The sequence below is a fragment of the Giraffa tippelskirchi genome, chromosome 7 (genome assembly GCF_054371585.1).
Source record: "Giraffa tippelskirchi isolate mGirTip1 chromosome 7, T2T-mGirTip1v1.2.pri, whole genome shotgun sequence".
Taxonomy (NCBI): domain Eukaryota; kingdom Metazoa; phylum Chordata; class Mammalia; order Artiodactyla; family Giraffidae; genus Giraffa; species Giraffa tippelskirchi.
Genome location: NC_137281.1, coordinates 133,477,037 through 133,491,701, shown reverse-complemented (window position 1 = coordinate 133,491,701; position 14,665 = coordinate 133,477,037). Strand labels below are relative to the sequence as shown.

The window sequence follows — 14,665 nt, the reverse complement described above, 5'->3', positions numbered from 1 at the left end:
ATAAAATACTAAGTTCCTCCACCAAAGATCTATGGTAAGGCACAGAAATTGGTGTTTTAAATAGGCACCCAAGATGATTCCTAAGATGACACAAGTTTAGGAATCAGTGGTCTAGAAAATATATTGAATATATGAGAAAGAATGCAAATTTATATTTATTAGTAAACCAATAACTAATAAACTACAATTGAGTATTATTTTTTACCTTTGAAAACAAGCTTAACACATTTAAAACATGAAGAAAACCATTAAAATATCCAGGTTAAACTTTCATTCAATTGTTCTCATTCTATATACTATCTCAGGAACTAGTTGCTAAGTAAACAAGTAAACTGCCAAAAAGATTCTAGAAACTTAACCTAAAAGCTGTTATTTTTCTGCATTTAGAATACTGAAAGTAACTCTTTATGGTTGATTAGAGTAAATACGCTTAAATTTACCTAACTTCTTAAACGTATTTGAACTGTGCTCATCTAATCTTCACAGTAGTTCTGTGAGGTATATGCTACTGGTAAACCCACTATACAGATGAGAAAACAAAGGCTTAAAGAAAATAGTCTTCCCTGAATCACTTGGCTAAGAATAAGTGGTAAATCTAGAATTCAAACTCAGGCAAACTATCATTATACATTTGTTAGATATGATATTTCATGCCCACAGTAGAAACAAAGGCAATGAGAAAATATATTAATTCTTTCTCTGTTTATATTTGTACCCCTAACGACCAACTGCTAATGTTTCAGGTTCTTGAAGAATAAAATAATGTGTTTTTAACAAGTAACTTTGAACATCTAATAAACAGCTTCTTATTACCTGCTTGAATCTTGTAACACAAATTGGACAACATAACTTCAAAGGAAAACTGGATATATAAGGGAAAGAGTTCCTAAAGGGTGTCCATCCATGAAAAGAAAGTTCACCTATAGGTCAAACCTCAAAAAAGGTTTCCTCCAAGACAGAAAATATATGTGTATATATACACCTATGGGGTTGGGTGTATACATATACCCGTACATATACACAGTCAACTACTCAGCAGGTAAAATGATTCTTAAAAAAAAGATTCCCAGTATAAATGACAGGAATTAGAGAAGAGACTTATCAGGTAGGGCTATGTTTTTCACATTCATAAAGAAACAGTACAAATAACATAATTACTAAACATTTAGTAACCACGATTTTAAAGAACTATAATATTAAGTTACACTCAATAAAATAAAGAACTGCAATGCACATATTGCATCTTAGAATCTAAAATGCACAGTCATTTTAATAAAATCAAAAATATATATATTATAGCCATAAGATACCCAGTCACAGTGATGTATTTATATTCTATAAATAGCGATCAGCACTTTCTCCTGTATTGAAAGAGAAAAATCACAGTTAATAAAAATAACTGAAATTTTTAGTATCTTACAAAGCACTTTTATTAATGGTATATGGTCAAAAAAAAAAAAAGACTCAAGCTACTGACCACAGTGATTTTCTAATTAAGTATTAACTAAACTATCCAAATTTTAAGAGACTGAAGGGGGTTAAAAATTATCTGTTCTAAACAAATTTACAAATCAAAGCTAAACAGGTGACCTAAAACTTGCCAGTCTGTGACAGAATTAGAACACAGATTTTCTAACTCATGATTCAGTGTTCTATTACTTGGTGGATTTGAATTACTGAAATACATGGGATACCAACTCATACATGCAGTGTAACCAAAAACCATCTCCTTCAGGAGAATGGTCTTGAAGTATGACCCACGAGATATTAGATATTAATTTTCCAGAGCTGTTCCACAACATTATATCCCAATCAACTTTAAAACACTCACTCCATGAAGAAAAAGAAGAGGAGGAGGGAGATAGATAGGAGGAGGAAAAGGAGGAAGAAGAAGAAGTAGGGGAGGAGGAAGGAGGAGGAAGAGAAGAAGAAAAGTATATTTAGAAAAGTTTTAGGGGAGAAACTGAGACAGTAAAAAAAAAAAAATCAGAAACTACAAAAGAAATGTTAAAGGGGAACAGCAATTACCAATTACCAATTTTGAGGTAAAGAAAATAAACATGTATACACAAAACTGAGACTAAAGGAAGTAAATGCCTCAACAGCAGTAAGTCCAGCATTTTCCAACAAATATGATGGAGCAACTGATGTCAGACTAGCATTCCCACCATGAGCAACCATAAAACAAAATGTATGAAACAACTGTTTACAGACATCAGACAATGGGTAACACAAAGACTATAAGTCGTGTTCGACTCTTTGTGACCCCATGGACTGTAGCCTACCAGGCTCCTCCAGGCTCCTCCATCCATGGAGTTTTCCAGGCAAGAGTACTGGAGTGGGTTGCCATTTCCTTCTCCAGGGGATCTTTCCAACCCAGGGATCAAACCCGGGTCTCCCGCATTGCAGGCAGATGCTTTACCATCTGAGCCACCAGGGAAGCCCCATAATCCCTTAGAAATGGTAAACTAACAAGGTGAGCCCTACAATTGCCTCATTTTTCTATCTGGGAAAAATTTCCATGACAATAGCCCAGCAAGCATGAGTTTAAGAAGGGCACAGTGGTTGTGCTAAGTTGTACAGGCAAAGATCAAACCTCAGTGCAGTTGATATGGTTGAAATCTGCAAGGCAGAACGTCAGAAGTCTGTATAAGAACCTCCATTAAGTCCATGGCCAAAGAATAGACTGCATATATGCAGGGCAAAACCAATCAAGGCTTAAAAGAGAATGGCCGAGAGAGGAAGAGAGGGTAGTTAAGGAGTGCTGGGTCTATTTTGGAGTTCCTACCCAGCCAGAGTAGACAAACCACATTCAGTTCAGTTCAGCCGCTCAGTCGTGTCCAACTCTTTGCGACCCCATGAATCGCAGCACACCAGGCCTCCCTGTCCATCACCAACTCCCAGAGTTCACCCAAACTCATGTTCATCGAGTCGGTGATGCCATCCAGCCATCTCATCCTCTGTCGTCCCCTTCTCCTCCTGCCCCCAATCCTTCCCAGCATCAGGGTCTTTTCCAATGAGTCAACTCTTCACATGAAGTGGCCAAAGTACTGGAGTTTAAGCTTCAACCACATTAACACCTTATTAACACCACAAAAATCCAGTTGAGATACCAAGAAGGCTTCAAGTAAGAATGGGGACCACATCATATAATAAGACTTATTCTATCTAGACTTACTCGAACAAAGCCTAAAATCAAGCCCCAACAAGTTTTGCAAGGAATTGAAAGTTTGGAGATTGAGTTGCAGTAAAGTAAGGAAACACAATGGGCTCTCCACAGATCCATCCTAGCAATGATTAAAACCAAGCCTACAAAGTTCAAGGTAATCAGCCAGTAACTGAACTGCCTACAAGAATTTTAAAAAACAACACTCTACACAGAAAGATAAAGTATGCAATTTCTAATACCATCTACATGATCTGGTATACAATTGAAAAATGTATTAAATGTTAAAAAAAAGAAAAATGTGATCCACGGGCATGGGGGAAGAATAGTCAATAGAAATCAGCCTTGCCAAGATGTTGGATCTAGAAGACCAAAACTTTTAAGTCAGCTATTTTAAATATTTTTAAAGATTTAACACAAATTATGTCCAAAGAACTACATTCAAAAAAGTAAAGGAAGATATGATCTTAGTGTGCAGACAGAAAATTTAAAAAGAGAAGTGATAACTAATGAAAAGAACAAGATGAAAACTCTAGAACAAAACTATAGTAACAGATGAAAAAATCTACCAAATGGGCTTAACCAAAGACTGGACATAGCAGATGGAAGTCAGTAGACTTGAATACAGACCAATAAAAAATATCTGAAGAACAGAGAAAATAAGATTGAAGAAGAATGAATAGTACCCCAGCAACGTATAGAACGATACCAAAGAAGCTAACACACAACTAACAGAATTCCAAAAGGAGAAGAGAGTGAAAATAATATAGAAAGAATCACTGGAATATTCCAAATAGGATGAAAAATACTGACTTACAGTTCCTAGCTCAGCAAATATCAACTAGGATGAATACAAAGAAAAGCACATTTAAACTTATATTCAAACTGCTAGAAACCAATGATAAAGAGAAAATCTTGAAAGCAGTCCTAAAAGATTTTTACAATAAAGGGGACCAAGGATATAAGTAACAGCTAACTTCTCATCACAAACAACTTCTCATCACAAAAAAATGTAATGAGGAGATCCCTGATGGTCTAGTGGTTAGGATTCTGAGCTTTCACTGCCCTGGCCCGAGTTCAATCCCTGGTCGGAACTGAGATCCCACAAGCTGAGCATCATGGACAAAAAAAAAAAAAAGAATGATATCTCTGAAGTGGTGAAATGACAACCCATAACTTCATACTCCACAGAAAGATCCTTCAAACAATAGAGTGAAATAAAAACACTCACATAAACAAAATCTGGGAGAATTCTTCATGGATAAATCTGTACTATGAACTACTAAAGAATGCTCTTCAGGCAGAAAAACAAAATCAATACAACTATCCAATCAATCCAAAAGAAGAAAGAAAGATACTAAACATGGTAAATAAGTAGGTGAATACAAAAAACTACACTTAACAGCTTAACAGTTTTATGCCCACTAATATGGCTACATTCAAAAAAGACAAATAATAGCAAGTGTTGACAAAAGATGTAGAGAAACTGGAACCCTTATCTACTGCTGGTAGGAATGTAAAGTTGTGCCATTGCTTTGGAAAAGTCTTACAATTTGGATAAATACAGAGTCATCATATGATCCAACAGCTATACTCCCAAATACATAACCAAAACAATTTGTCACATAAAACTTGTACATGAATGTTCATAGCAGGATTATTCATTATAGCCAAAAAGTGAAAAAAACCCAAATGTCCATCAACTAATGAAAAGATAAATGAAAAGTGGTAATATCCATACAATGGAATAGTCTTCAATAATAAAAAGAAAGAAGTTGTGATACATTCTACAACATGGATGAACCTTGAAAACATACTAAGTAAAAGCCAATCACAGAGGACCATATATTTATATGATTCCATTTATATGAAATGTCCAAAATAGGCAATCTGTAGGGATAGAAAGTCAACTGGTAGTTGCCTTAGGACTCAGAGACAAAGGGAGGTGGAGGACAGGGCTAAGTAGTAAGGGATTTCCTTGTGAAGTAACAAAAATGTTCTAGAATTAATTACAGTGATAGATGCATGTCTCTGAGAATACACTAAAAGCCACTGATTCTATACTTTAAATGAGTGAATTTTATGGTATGTGAATTTTATCTCAAAAAGTTGTTTATTAAAAAGACTATTTTTTATTCCCTACATTTTCTTAAAAACAACTGACTATTTAAAGCAAAAATAACAATGCTGAATCATATTTAGAAGTTAAAGATATGACATCATTAGTATAAAGGATGACAAGGGTATGTATATGGAATTATAGCATTCATATTTGTGAGGTATTGAAATGTGAGGAATTTGTGACCAAGTGAAAAATGCGGAGTATCAGATGTTGACTCTAAATAGATTTTGATAAAGATGCATATTGTTATACTTACAGAAATCACTAAAAATAAAAACATTAAAATAATAATAAAGATCTAATAGGGCAACACTTTTAAAATATCCAATTAATCCAAAATAAGGCAAGAAAGGACAAATGGAAAACAAATAGACTTAAACCCAATGATAGAAATAATTACATTAAATATAAACGGACTAACACAGCAATTAAAAGGCAGCCGGTGTTGGACTATACAGAAAAGTAAGACTAACTATGTATTGTCTATAAAATGTTAAGACATAAAACATACATTGGTTGAAAGCAAAGGACAGAGAAACGTATACTATCAAACAGAAAGCATAAGAGAACTGACATAATACCAGACAAAAAAATTCATCAGGATAAAGAGTATTACAAAAGACCAAAAGGAACATTTCATGACAAAAGGATAAATTCATCACAAGAAGGCATAGCAATTTTAAGTATCTATGTACCTAATAAGAGAGTTTCAAAATACATGAAGCATGACGGAACTACTAAAAGGAGAAACTGACAAATACACAATCTATTTGGAGTAACTGATAAAATGATAGAAAATGAGTAGAAAAAATAAATTAGTAAGGATACAGAAGGATTAGTAAGGATACTCAGAAGTTAACACTATCAACCAAGCTGACACAGACTATACTCAACAGCTACAGAACACACACTCTTTTCAACTTGACTTGCTCACCAAGTTAAGACCTTGCTCACTAAAACAGACCACACTCTGGACCATAAATAAGTTTTCATAAATTTTATAAGACTGAAATTTAGCAAAATTTGTTCTCTTACTACAACAAAATTAAATTAGAAATTAACAACGATATATCCAGAAAGTCCCCTTTTTCTAATTTTCTACCCAGAATGAGTGCCTTTTTCTAATTTTTCTGTCCACTGTTTCTCAGTTCACAAAACGGTAATGTACAAACCCAGCATATTAAACAAATGAATTAATACCACTTATGAATTATTCTTTCCAACAATAAATAAACTGAACTTTAATTTGATAAACCTCTAAAAACTGCTAGTAATTTATAGGAAATACAAAGGAACATAATAATACCACAGAGATTGCAATCAGCAAAATTCAGACTGGTAATTCTTCAGAAAAAGCTACCTAGAAACACCAATAAGCAAGAGAGAGAAAGACAGAGAGAAGCAGAGAAAAAAAATAAAAATAAAAAGGAGAGAAAGAGAAACCTTAAGAAAATATGGCAAAATATTGTCTTTAACATATATCAGGATGTGTTTTTGTTTATTCTTTGTGTCTTATGTATGTTTAGAATGAATAAAGAAGATTTAGTAAAATCAAATATAGGTAAAGTTTCCAGAGACAAGTGTTGCCAAGGATGGTTGGGATAAAACTTAAATTATTAGTTTTACTTGCTTGTGTTACTCTGAAAAATATCATCCAACTATGCTGGGTAAAGAGGATGTGCTCTATTCCAAAGAAAATAGTTTTCCCATTTCTCTGAAAAAAAAAAAAAAAAGACTTTAGTTAAATGAGAATTAGATAAAACTGGCTCCTTCTAATTCAACATGCCTTTAGAATTCTATGAAGAATTCTATGAAAGGCTTATTTCTTAAAATAGGTGGCCCTGATAAACAGAAAAAAGTTACCCTTTTCTGTAACTAAGACAAAAGTTCATCCTTGAAATGAAAAAAAAGCAAATTTAGAATCCAATCTTCTTTGGATGTGCATGCAATCAATTCATTTGGGTGTTTGCTGGATTGATTCAATATTAATGTATAATGGAATTTGTATCAATGGAATTTGTTGTTGTTGAGTCGACTCTTCTGCTACCCTATGGAGTGTAGCTCACCAGGCTCCTCTATCCATGGGATTTTCCAGGAAAGAATACTGGAGTGGGGAGCCATTTCCTTCTCCAGGGGATCTTCCCCACCAGATGGGCTCTTTACTACTCAACCACCACTTCCTCAACTGCTAGCAGTTAAGGGAGAAAAGTATTTTCATAATGTTTCACCTCTTTTCTCCTTTCTGCTCCTGTATTTTTTCTCATAAATAGTACTTCTAAATAATCTTTCTATAGTCCCACACTTCCTATCTCCTGTGAAGCACTATCCCTACTCACTATCCCTACTCACTTTATTATCTGCCTCCTAAAATGCCTTTGCTACTTGACACACAAAATAAAGTGAGTAAAATCATGTGGCCCTGTAATCCTTGCCTCATGGTATTCACACTCTTGTGTATAAATATCCTCCCACTCTATAACAGGATTGTTCAGTGCTAACAAATAAAATATAGCAGAAGCAATGATAATGTGATTTTTGTCATTAGATGATGAAAGGCTCTGGAGCCTCTGGTTCTATAACTCTGGGAAAAGCCACGTCACGAGCAGTCCTACGGAGGGTCCAAGGAGAGGAACTGAAGCTGCCAAGAGCCACATGAGTGACCTTAGAAACAGACACTCCAGGCCCAGAAAACAGCTTGAGCAAACCTCATGAAGAACACTGAGCCAGAATCACTCAGCTGAGCCACTCTCTGACTCCTGACCCTCCAAAACTGTCTAAGATAATAAATATTTGTTGTTTTAAGGTACTAACTTTTGAGGCAATTTATTACACAGTAATAGCTAACTAATACAAATAATAATGCTAAATAATAATACCTACTCCTTTCAGACTAACAATTATAAAAATGCCTAAGCTCAATCCCATGAAAGACATTCTGTACAAATTCAGCATACTATCAAATCAAAAGTATGTCACATCAAAATCTATAATGTTCTATTACTTATCAGAACAGCAAGACTAAAAAAGTAATAATGCCCAATACCAGCAAAGATATGTGGCAACAGGAATTCCCATGAACAGTTGGTGGGAGCACAACAGATACAATTTTTTTTGAGAACAAGTGGGCAATGTTTATCAAAATTTAAAAGTCACATACAATTCTACTATTAGGCATTTACCCCTGGTTTTCCTCTTATATCTTACAATATACTTGCATACGGGCTGGGGAGGAGGGCTGAAAGAAAGAAACTGACTCCAGTGAAAAATAGGAAATCTAAATATTCATAACAAAATTTTTGGGTAAATCAATTACAGTATAACTGAACAGTGGACTATCATCCAAATGTTAAAGAGGAATATATACACATATCAATTTAGAAAAGATATCCAAGATATACATTATGAAAAAAGTCAAAATATATATAACCCCATTTCCATGAGAGAACATGATACTGAGTTCCTATTTAAACCACAAAAGGGGCATTATAATCAAAACAGTATTTCCACATTTTATAATCTCTTGAATTCATTTAAAGATACCATTGTTGTGCAAGTCTTTTAAAGCAGGCCGACTGGATCCTGTTTAAATTTTATTTCTGCTTAGCATCCATACCATGCATAAATAATAATAATGATTGCCAATGTATACTGAACAAATACTATGTGAAAAAAATTCTATTAAGCACCTCCAAGTATGATGTTTACATATATTATTTAATCCTCAAACACTGTAATATACATAGTGCTGTTATCTCTATGGTACAGGGAAGAAGAATGAGGTAAGAGGAATTTGCCCAGAGCCTATAAGAGTACAAAGAATTCAAAATCAGAAGTTTGTTCTCTTAGCCAATACCATATACTCTTTTATTCATTTTGATCATATTTCAAGTTAAGAGAGGGCTGTACAACTTGGTCTTTAACTAACAGATTAGCAAATAAACCAAAATCAATGCAACATCAGAATGACTTAGACAATTCTTAACTCTTATGAAAAAACAGAAAAGACCATGGACACAACAAAAGCAATTTCCAATTAAAAATAACTATAACTGTCTAATGAAAATGCAATTTATTTTGCTAAAATCACATAATCTTCCCTGACTAGCTAATTACTACTAGGTATCAATTCCTTCCAGTAAATTACATTTAGTTAGTACCCTTTCAAAAAAAAGCAAATTCCTTTTCCTTGAGCACCAACTATAACAAATCTGGTACAGGAAAATAAAGAGAAACCAAGCAAAATCTTTCTAAAAACTGAAGTCTTCACAGCATTTGTCTGGTTTCCCTTTTCCAATCTACTTGATTACTTTCACCTTATTTCTAATTTTAATCCATTCAATCACAGCTCTACTGTATTTCCTTTGCTGGATAAAGCAAAGGAAAATAAAGACTGATTAGAAAATAAGACCAATCCAGTAAGTTATTAAATCCCTTTATAATCATTATAGCTACAACTAACCATGCAACTCAGGCTTACCCAAAGATCTTGTCTACCACACTGTAGGTTAACCATCATTTTTTATATCTTAGAAACATCAAAGAAACTACAAGAATGTATGTTCACCTTACATTTCAAAGCGCTTTATAAAACCACCTTTACTGAACCACATTTGACCATAAAAACGTGGCAAGAAACACGATGACCAGTTCCTGCATTTATTCTTCAAAACACCCAATCTCCCTTCTTCCCTAGCCCCCCAAAATTGGCATTCTATAGTCAGACATCCTGTGTTCCAATTCTAGAAGGGTCCACTAAGTAAGGTATCTGAAGCAGTCTCCGTTTCCTTTCCTGTAAAATGGGAATGAGATGAGTACCTACTTCATGGGGCTTCTGTTGAGAATGAAGCGGGATAACTCCTGGTAAAGCGCTTAGAACACTGCCTGACACGCAATGTACACTCAATAAATGCCAGCCATTACTCTGTCTCCAAAATTAACTGCCTAGAATCTGAATTTTCTCTTTTAGATGAGAACTAACCAAACTCCATCAGGACAGTGGGCATACGGATGGAGTTTCATATTAACCCATGCAACAAACAGCAACAGTATATAAACACAGTAATTGTATTTTCATAGCACTTTCGTTCTTTTTAATAAAAACGCTTCGCGTGAAACTAAACACTCCGATCTCCCACGCTGGAACCCTGTTAACAACACAGCCCGGAAATACAGTCCAGATTCTCATCGCCTAAGGAGTGGGGAACGTGACCAGCTGCTGGTTACCACATCAGGGAATCCGGCAGTTTAAAGCAGGCCAGAGTGGCTCAGGGCTGGAGGGTAGTCGGTTTAGAGAAACAACGTTCCCTTTTCCTATTTTCCTCCCCAGTGTCGATACTAACGAAGCTGTTTTCTCCCGAGAGCCGACGACAAGCATCTCCCTGCTCTTTCGAGAGCTCCCACCCTGAGCGTCTCCCCCCATGGAACCCAACTATCCCCCGACTCACAGAGTGTGTCCACACACATTCACCATCAGCTTCAACGAAGGGTTCCGGTACTTGGTGGTCTTACACCGGGGGCAGCCCTGATCGTCCATGGCGCCTTCCTTCCAGTGGGCTTTCCCCGGCGCCTGCTTCAGTCTCAGCCACAGCCAACCTCAAGCCCCTCAGATCCGAGGCCAAGCCGGTTCCTACCAACAGGCTCTTAGCTGGGGCGGTCCTTTACGAATGAGCACCGGCCGGGGGCAAGGCACTTCAGCACAAAGGTTCCGGAAGCAAGTTTTCCGGTCCTGCCGCTAGGGCTCGGTCTCAGCTTTCGCAGGCCACGATAAAACCTTGGATTTAGGGGGAGGGCTTTTTAAAAAGGCAAATTACACATAAACCCTCAACTCTATGTACCTAGCTGTATTTTTCAGGAAATCGTGTCACAATTCGGAACATAGATTCCACCTTGTTCTGTCTGGAAATAGTCCCATTAATCAAACAGCTATGTTTGGTGTACATACTCAGTAACTCGGACCAGTATTTTCTTTTAAACTGTGATAGCCTGTGCTTTATACTTCTTCTTTACACTTGCACAGTCGTGCAATCACAGAAAACAATATGCATTCTCAGATATGAGCCTTGGGAAAGTTATTTAGGATGAAAGTCTCATGCTGACCCTAAATATTAGATTCTCACTAAATGTTAAAATAGTTCTATAAATAATATCCGGCATCTGCAGAGAGGCAATTACCTCAAGATGGTCAGGCATGCTTAACGGTTTCAGCTGGCTCTAATACCTCTTACCACCCTACCAATCAATGACAGTATTTGTTTCCCCAAACACAAGAGGGATCACACAGGAATCTACACTTTATTTCAGCAACTCGACTCTCTTGAGAGTCTGAATCTCTTTGGAAATTTTAAGTAACATTCACTGCATTTATCAAGGCTGCAAAGTGAAATCTATAAACAGCTCTGCATGCATGTTAAGTCACTCAGTCATGTCTGACTCTTCGCCACCCTATGGACTGTAGCCCACCAGGCTCCTCTGTCCATGGAATTTCTCCAGGCAAGAATGCTCCAGGCTTTGCCCTCCTCCAGGGGATCTTCCCGACACAGGGATCAAACTGGCATCTCTTGTGTCTTCTGCATTGGCAATCAGGCTCTTTACCGCAAGTGCCACCTGGGAAGCCCGTAAACAGCTCTATCAGATAATAAATTCCTCCCACTATAAAGGACACATCTTATCCATCTTCTGAACAAGGATTTATTTATACTTGTTGATTAAGTACAGTAAATGAAGAATGAATGAATGAACATCAAATAGTGTAATGTGAAATTTTTTTATCCTGAGCACTGTATTGTAATCTGACCCAAACTCCATCAGAAGTGGGCATGCAAAGTTTTTCAAATTAAACCATACAATGAATACCAATGGAATACACTCATAGTAATATACTCATAGTAATCTTTTCTCTTTTCAATAAAAATATAAAGAGGAATATTCCAACTCTCACTTGTTTTTAAATAGTGAACTCAACAGGCAACCCACACTGTGGAAATACAGTTGGGATTTCCATGCGCTATGGAAGGAGAACATGACAAACAGCTGGATACCACATCTGGGAACCAACAGACCTGTGGCCTATGCAGGCCACAGCACAGGCCTTTATATTAGTAGAAAGACATCAGGAATTTACCTAGCAAAAACATCATGTCATTTGTTTGATCCTAATATTGTTCAATGTTATTGTTCTTTAGTCGCCAAGTCAGATTCGACTTTTTGTGACCCCATGGACTATAAATAACCTAGCAGGCTCCTCTGCCCATGGGATTTCCCAGGCAAGAATATTGGAGTGGGTTGCCATTTCCTTCTCCAATATTGTTCATAAACAGAAGCTAAACAAATGTAAATTTACTAAAACAGGCAATATCAAATGCTGTGCTGACCTGGAGACACTATGCTGCAATTTTTTTTATTAAAAAAAATTTTTTTTAGTTGACATGCCTGCAAGACATGTGAGATCCAAGTTCCCCCACCAGGGTTTGAACCCAGGTCCCCTGCAGTGGAAGTGTGGAAACTTAACCACTAAATCAGCAGGGAGGTCCCTACGCTGCTATTTATTGAAAGAGACCACATCCAAACCAATTGTAAGAGTCAAAGTGAGGCGCTCTAAAAATAAAGGCTATTCTTAGGATCTTTATATTTTAACAGAAAAGGAAACTTCTGGTGAAAGACTGAACATGATTAGTGAGAAAATAAAATTTTTAGCCAAAACTAAATGAGAACTTATCCACTAATTTGGCAATACTGCTGGAGAAGACTCTTAAGAGTCCCTCGGACAACAAGGAGATCAAATCAGTCAACCCTAAAGGAAATCAACCCTGAATATTCATTAGAAGAACAGTTGCTAAAGCTGAAGCTCCAATACTTTGGCCACCTGATAGGAAGAGCTGACTCACTGGAAAAGACTCTGATCCTGGGAAAGATTGAAGACAAAAGGAGAAGGGAGCAGCAAAGGATGAGATGGTTAGATAGCATTTCTGATGGACATGAATTTGAGCAAATTCCAGGAGAAAGTGGAGGACAGAGGAGTCTGGCTTGCTACAGTCCATGAGGTTGCAAAGAGTAGGACATGAATTAGCGACTGAACACCAATAACAACAATGTTTATCATCACCAATACACTTTTAATAATTTCTCTGAACAGGAGACCTCAAAGCACTTTTATGCAGTGAATTGCTTTTCCTTTCTCCCAAGCCTTGAGATTAAGGCAAGGAAACCACTGAAGATTATGGGAGGAAACATTGCTACCAGCTCTATCTTTTCCCCCAGTTGGAAATTACTGTCAGAGAAGCATGGTAACAACAGCTGACTTGGAAGTCTATCAGATAAGCATTACTCATTGAGCTAGAAGCAGTAGAAAGTAGTGATTATAGATTTGGCTCCTGGCATCAAGAGAGCTGGATTCAAGTTCTGCCTGCCTCATTTACTAGCGACATGACTAAAAGCACCAGTTTTCCCAAATATAAGATGTGGATAATACCAGCACAACTAGCACATTGGACTGAGGACACCACTAGCACAGAGTAAGAAGTCAGTAACTGTGATCTGTTATTAAGAGTTGCTCAGTCGCTAAGTCATGTCCAATTCTTTGCAACCCCATGAACTGCAGCACACCAGGCTTCCCTTTTCTTCACTATCTCTAAGAGTTTGCTAGTATAGGTATTATTAGTGAGTGGTAGTATCTACACAAGGCATGTACTAGGAAGAACCTGTCATTTTAAAAACAGACCAAACCAACTTTATTTTGTTCAGTCACTAAGCCCTGTCCAACTCTATCTCCTGGAGTTTGTTCAAACTCATGTCCAGTGAGTCGGCGATAACCATCCAACCATCTCATCCTCTGTCACCCTTCTCCTCCTGCCTTCAATCTTTCCCAGCATCAGAGTCTTTTCCAATGAGTCAGATCTTCACATCACGTGGCCAAAGTATTGGAGTTTCAGCTTCAGCGTCAGTCCTTTCAATGAATATTCAGGATTGAGTTTCTTTAGAATTGACTGGTTTAATCTCCTTGCTGTCCAAGAGACTCTCAAGAGTTTTCTCCAACACTACACTTCGAAATCATCAATTCTTTGGCGCTCAGCCTTCTTTATGGTCCAGCTTTCATCTCCATACATGACTACTAGAAAAACCACAGCTTTGACTACGCGGACTTTTGCCAGCAAAGTGATGTCTCTGCTCTTTAATACACTGCCTAGGTTTGTCCTAGCTTTTCTTCAGAATCTGCCTGCAACGCAGGCGACCCAGGTTCAATCCCTGGGGCGGAAAGATCCCCTGGAGAAGGGAATGGCTATCTACTCCAGTATTCTTTCCTGGAGAATTCCATGGACAGAGAAGCCTGGCAGGCTACAGTCCATGAGATTGCAGAGAGTCGAACATAGCTGAGCAACTGA

The 14,665-nt window shown here is 37.0% G+C and overlaps 1 protein-coding gene across 3 annotated transcripts in view; it reads right to left on the bottom strand.

Moving 5' to 3' along the window:
• MNAT1 (MNAT1 component of CDK activating kinase) overlaps positions 1–10,898 on the bottom strand; it is a 212,771-nt gene extending 201,873 nt beyond the window's left edge. For all 3 annotated transcript variants that reach the window (XR_014059389.1, XM_081509798.1, XM_081509799.1), the window contains exon 1: positions 10,733–10,898. Coding sequence is in view for 2 of the 3 variants with exons in the window: in XM_081509798.1 (XP_081365924.1) it covers positions 10,733–10,821 (89 nt within the window). In the remaining variant the exon portion in view is untranslated. The remainder of the gene's footprint in view (positions 1–10,732) is intronic.
• Between the last annotated feature and the right edge of the window lie 3,767 nt (positions 10,899–14,665).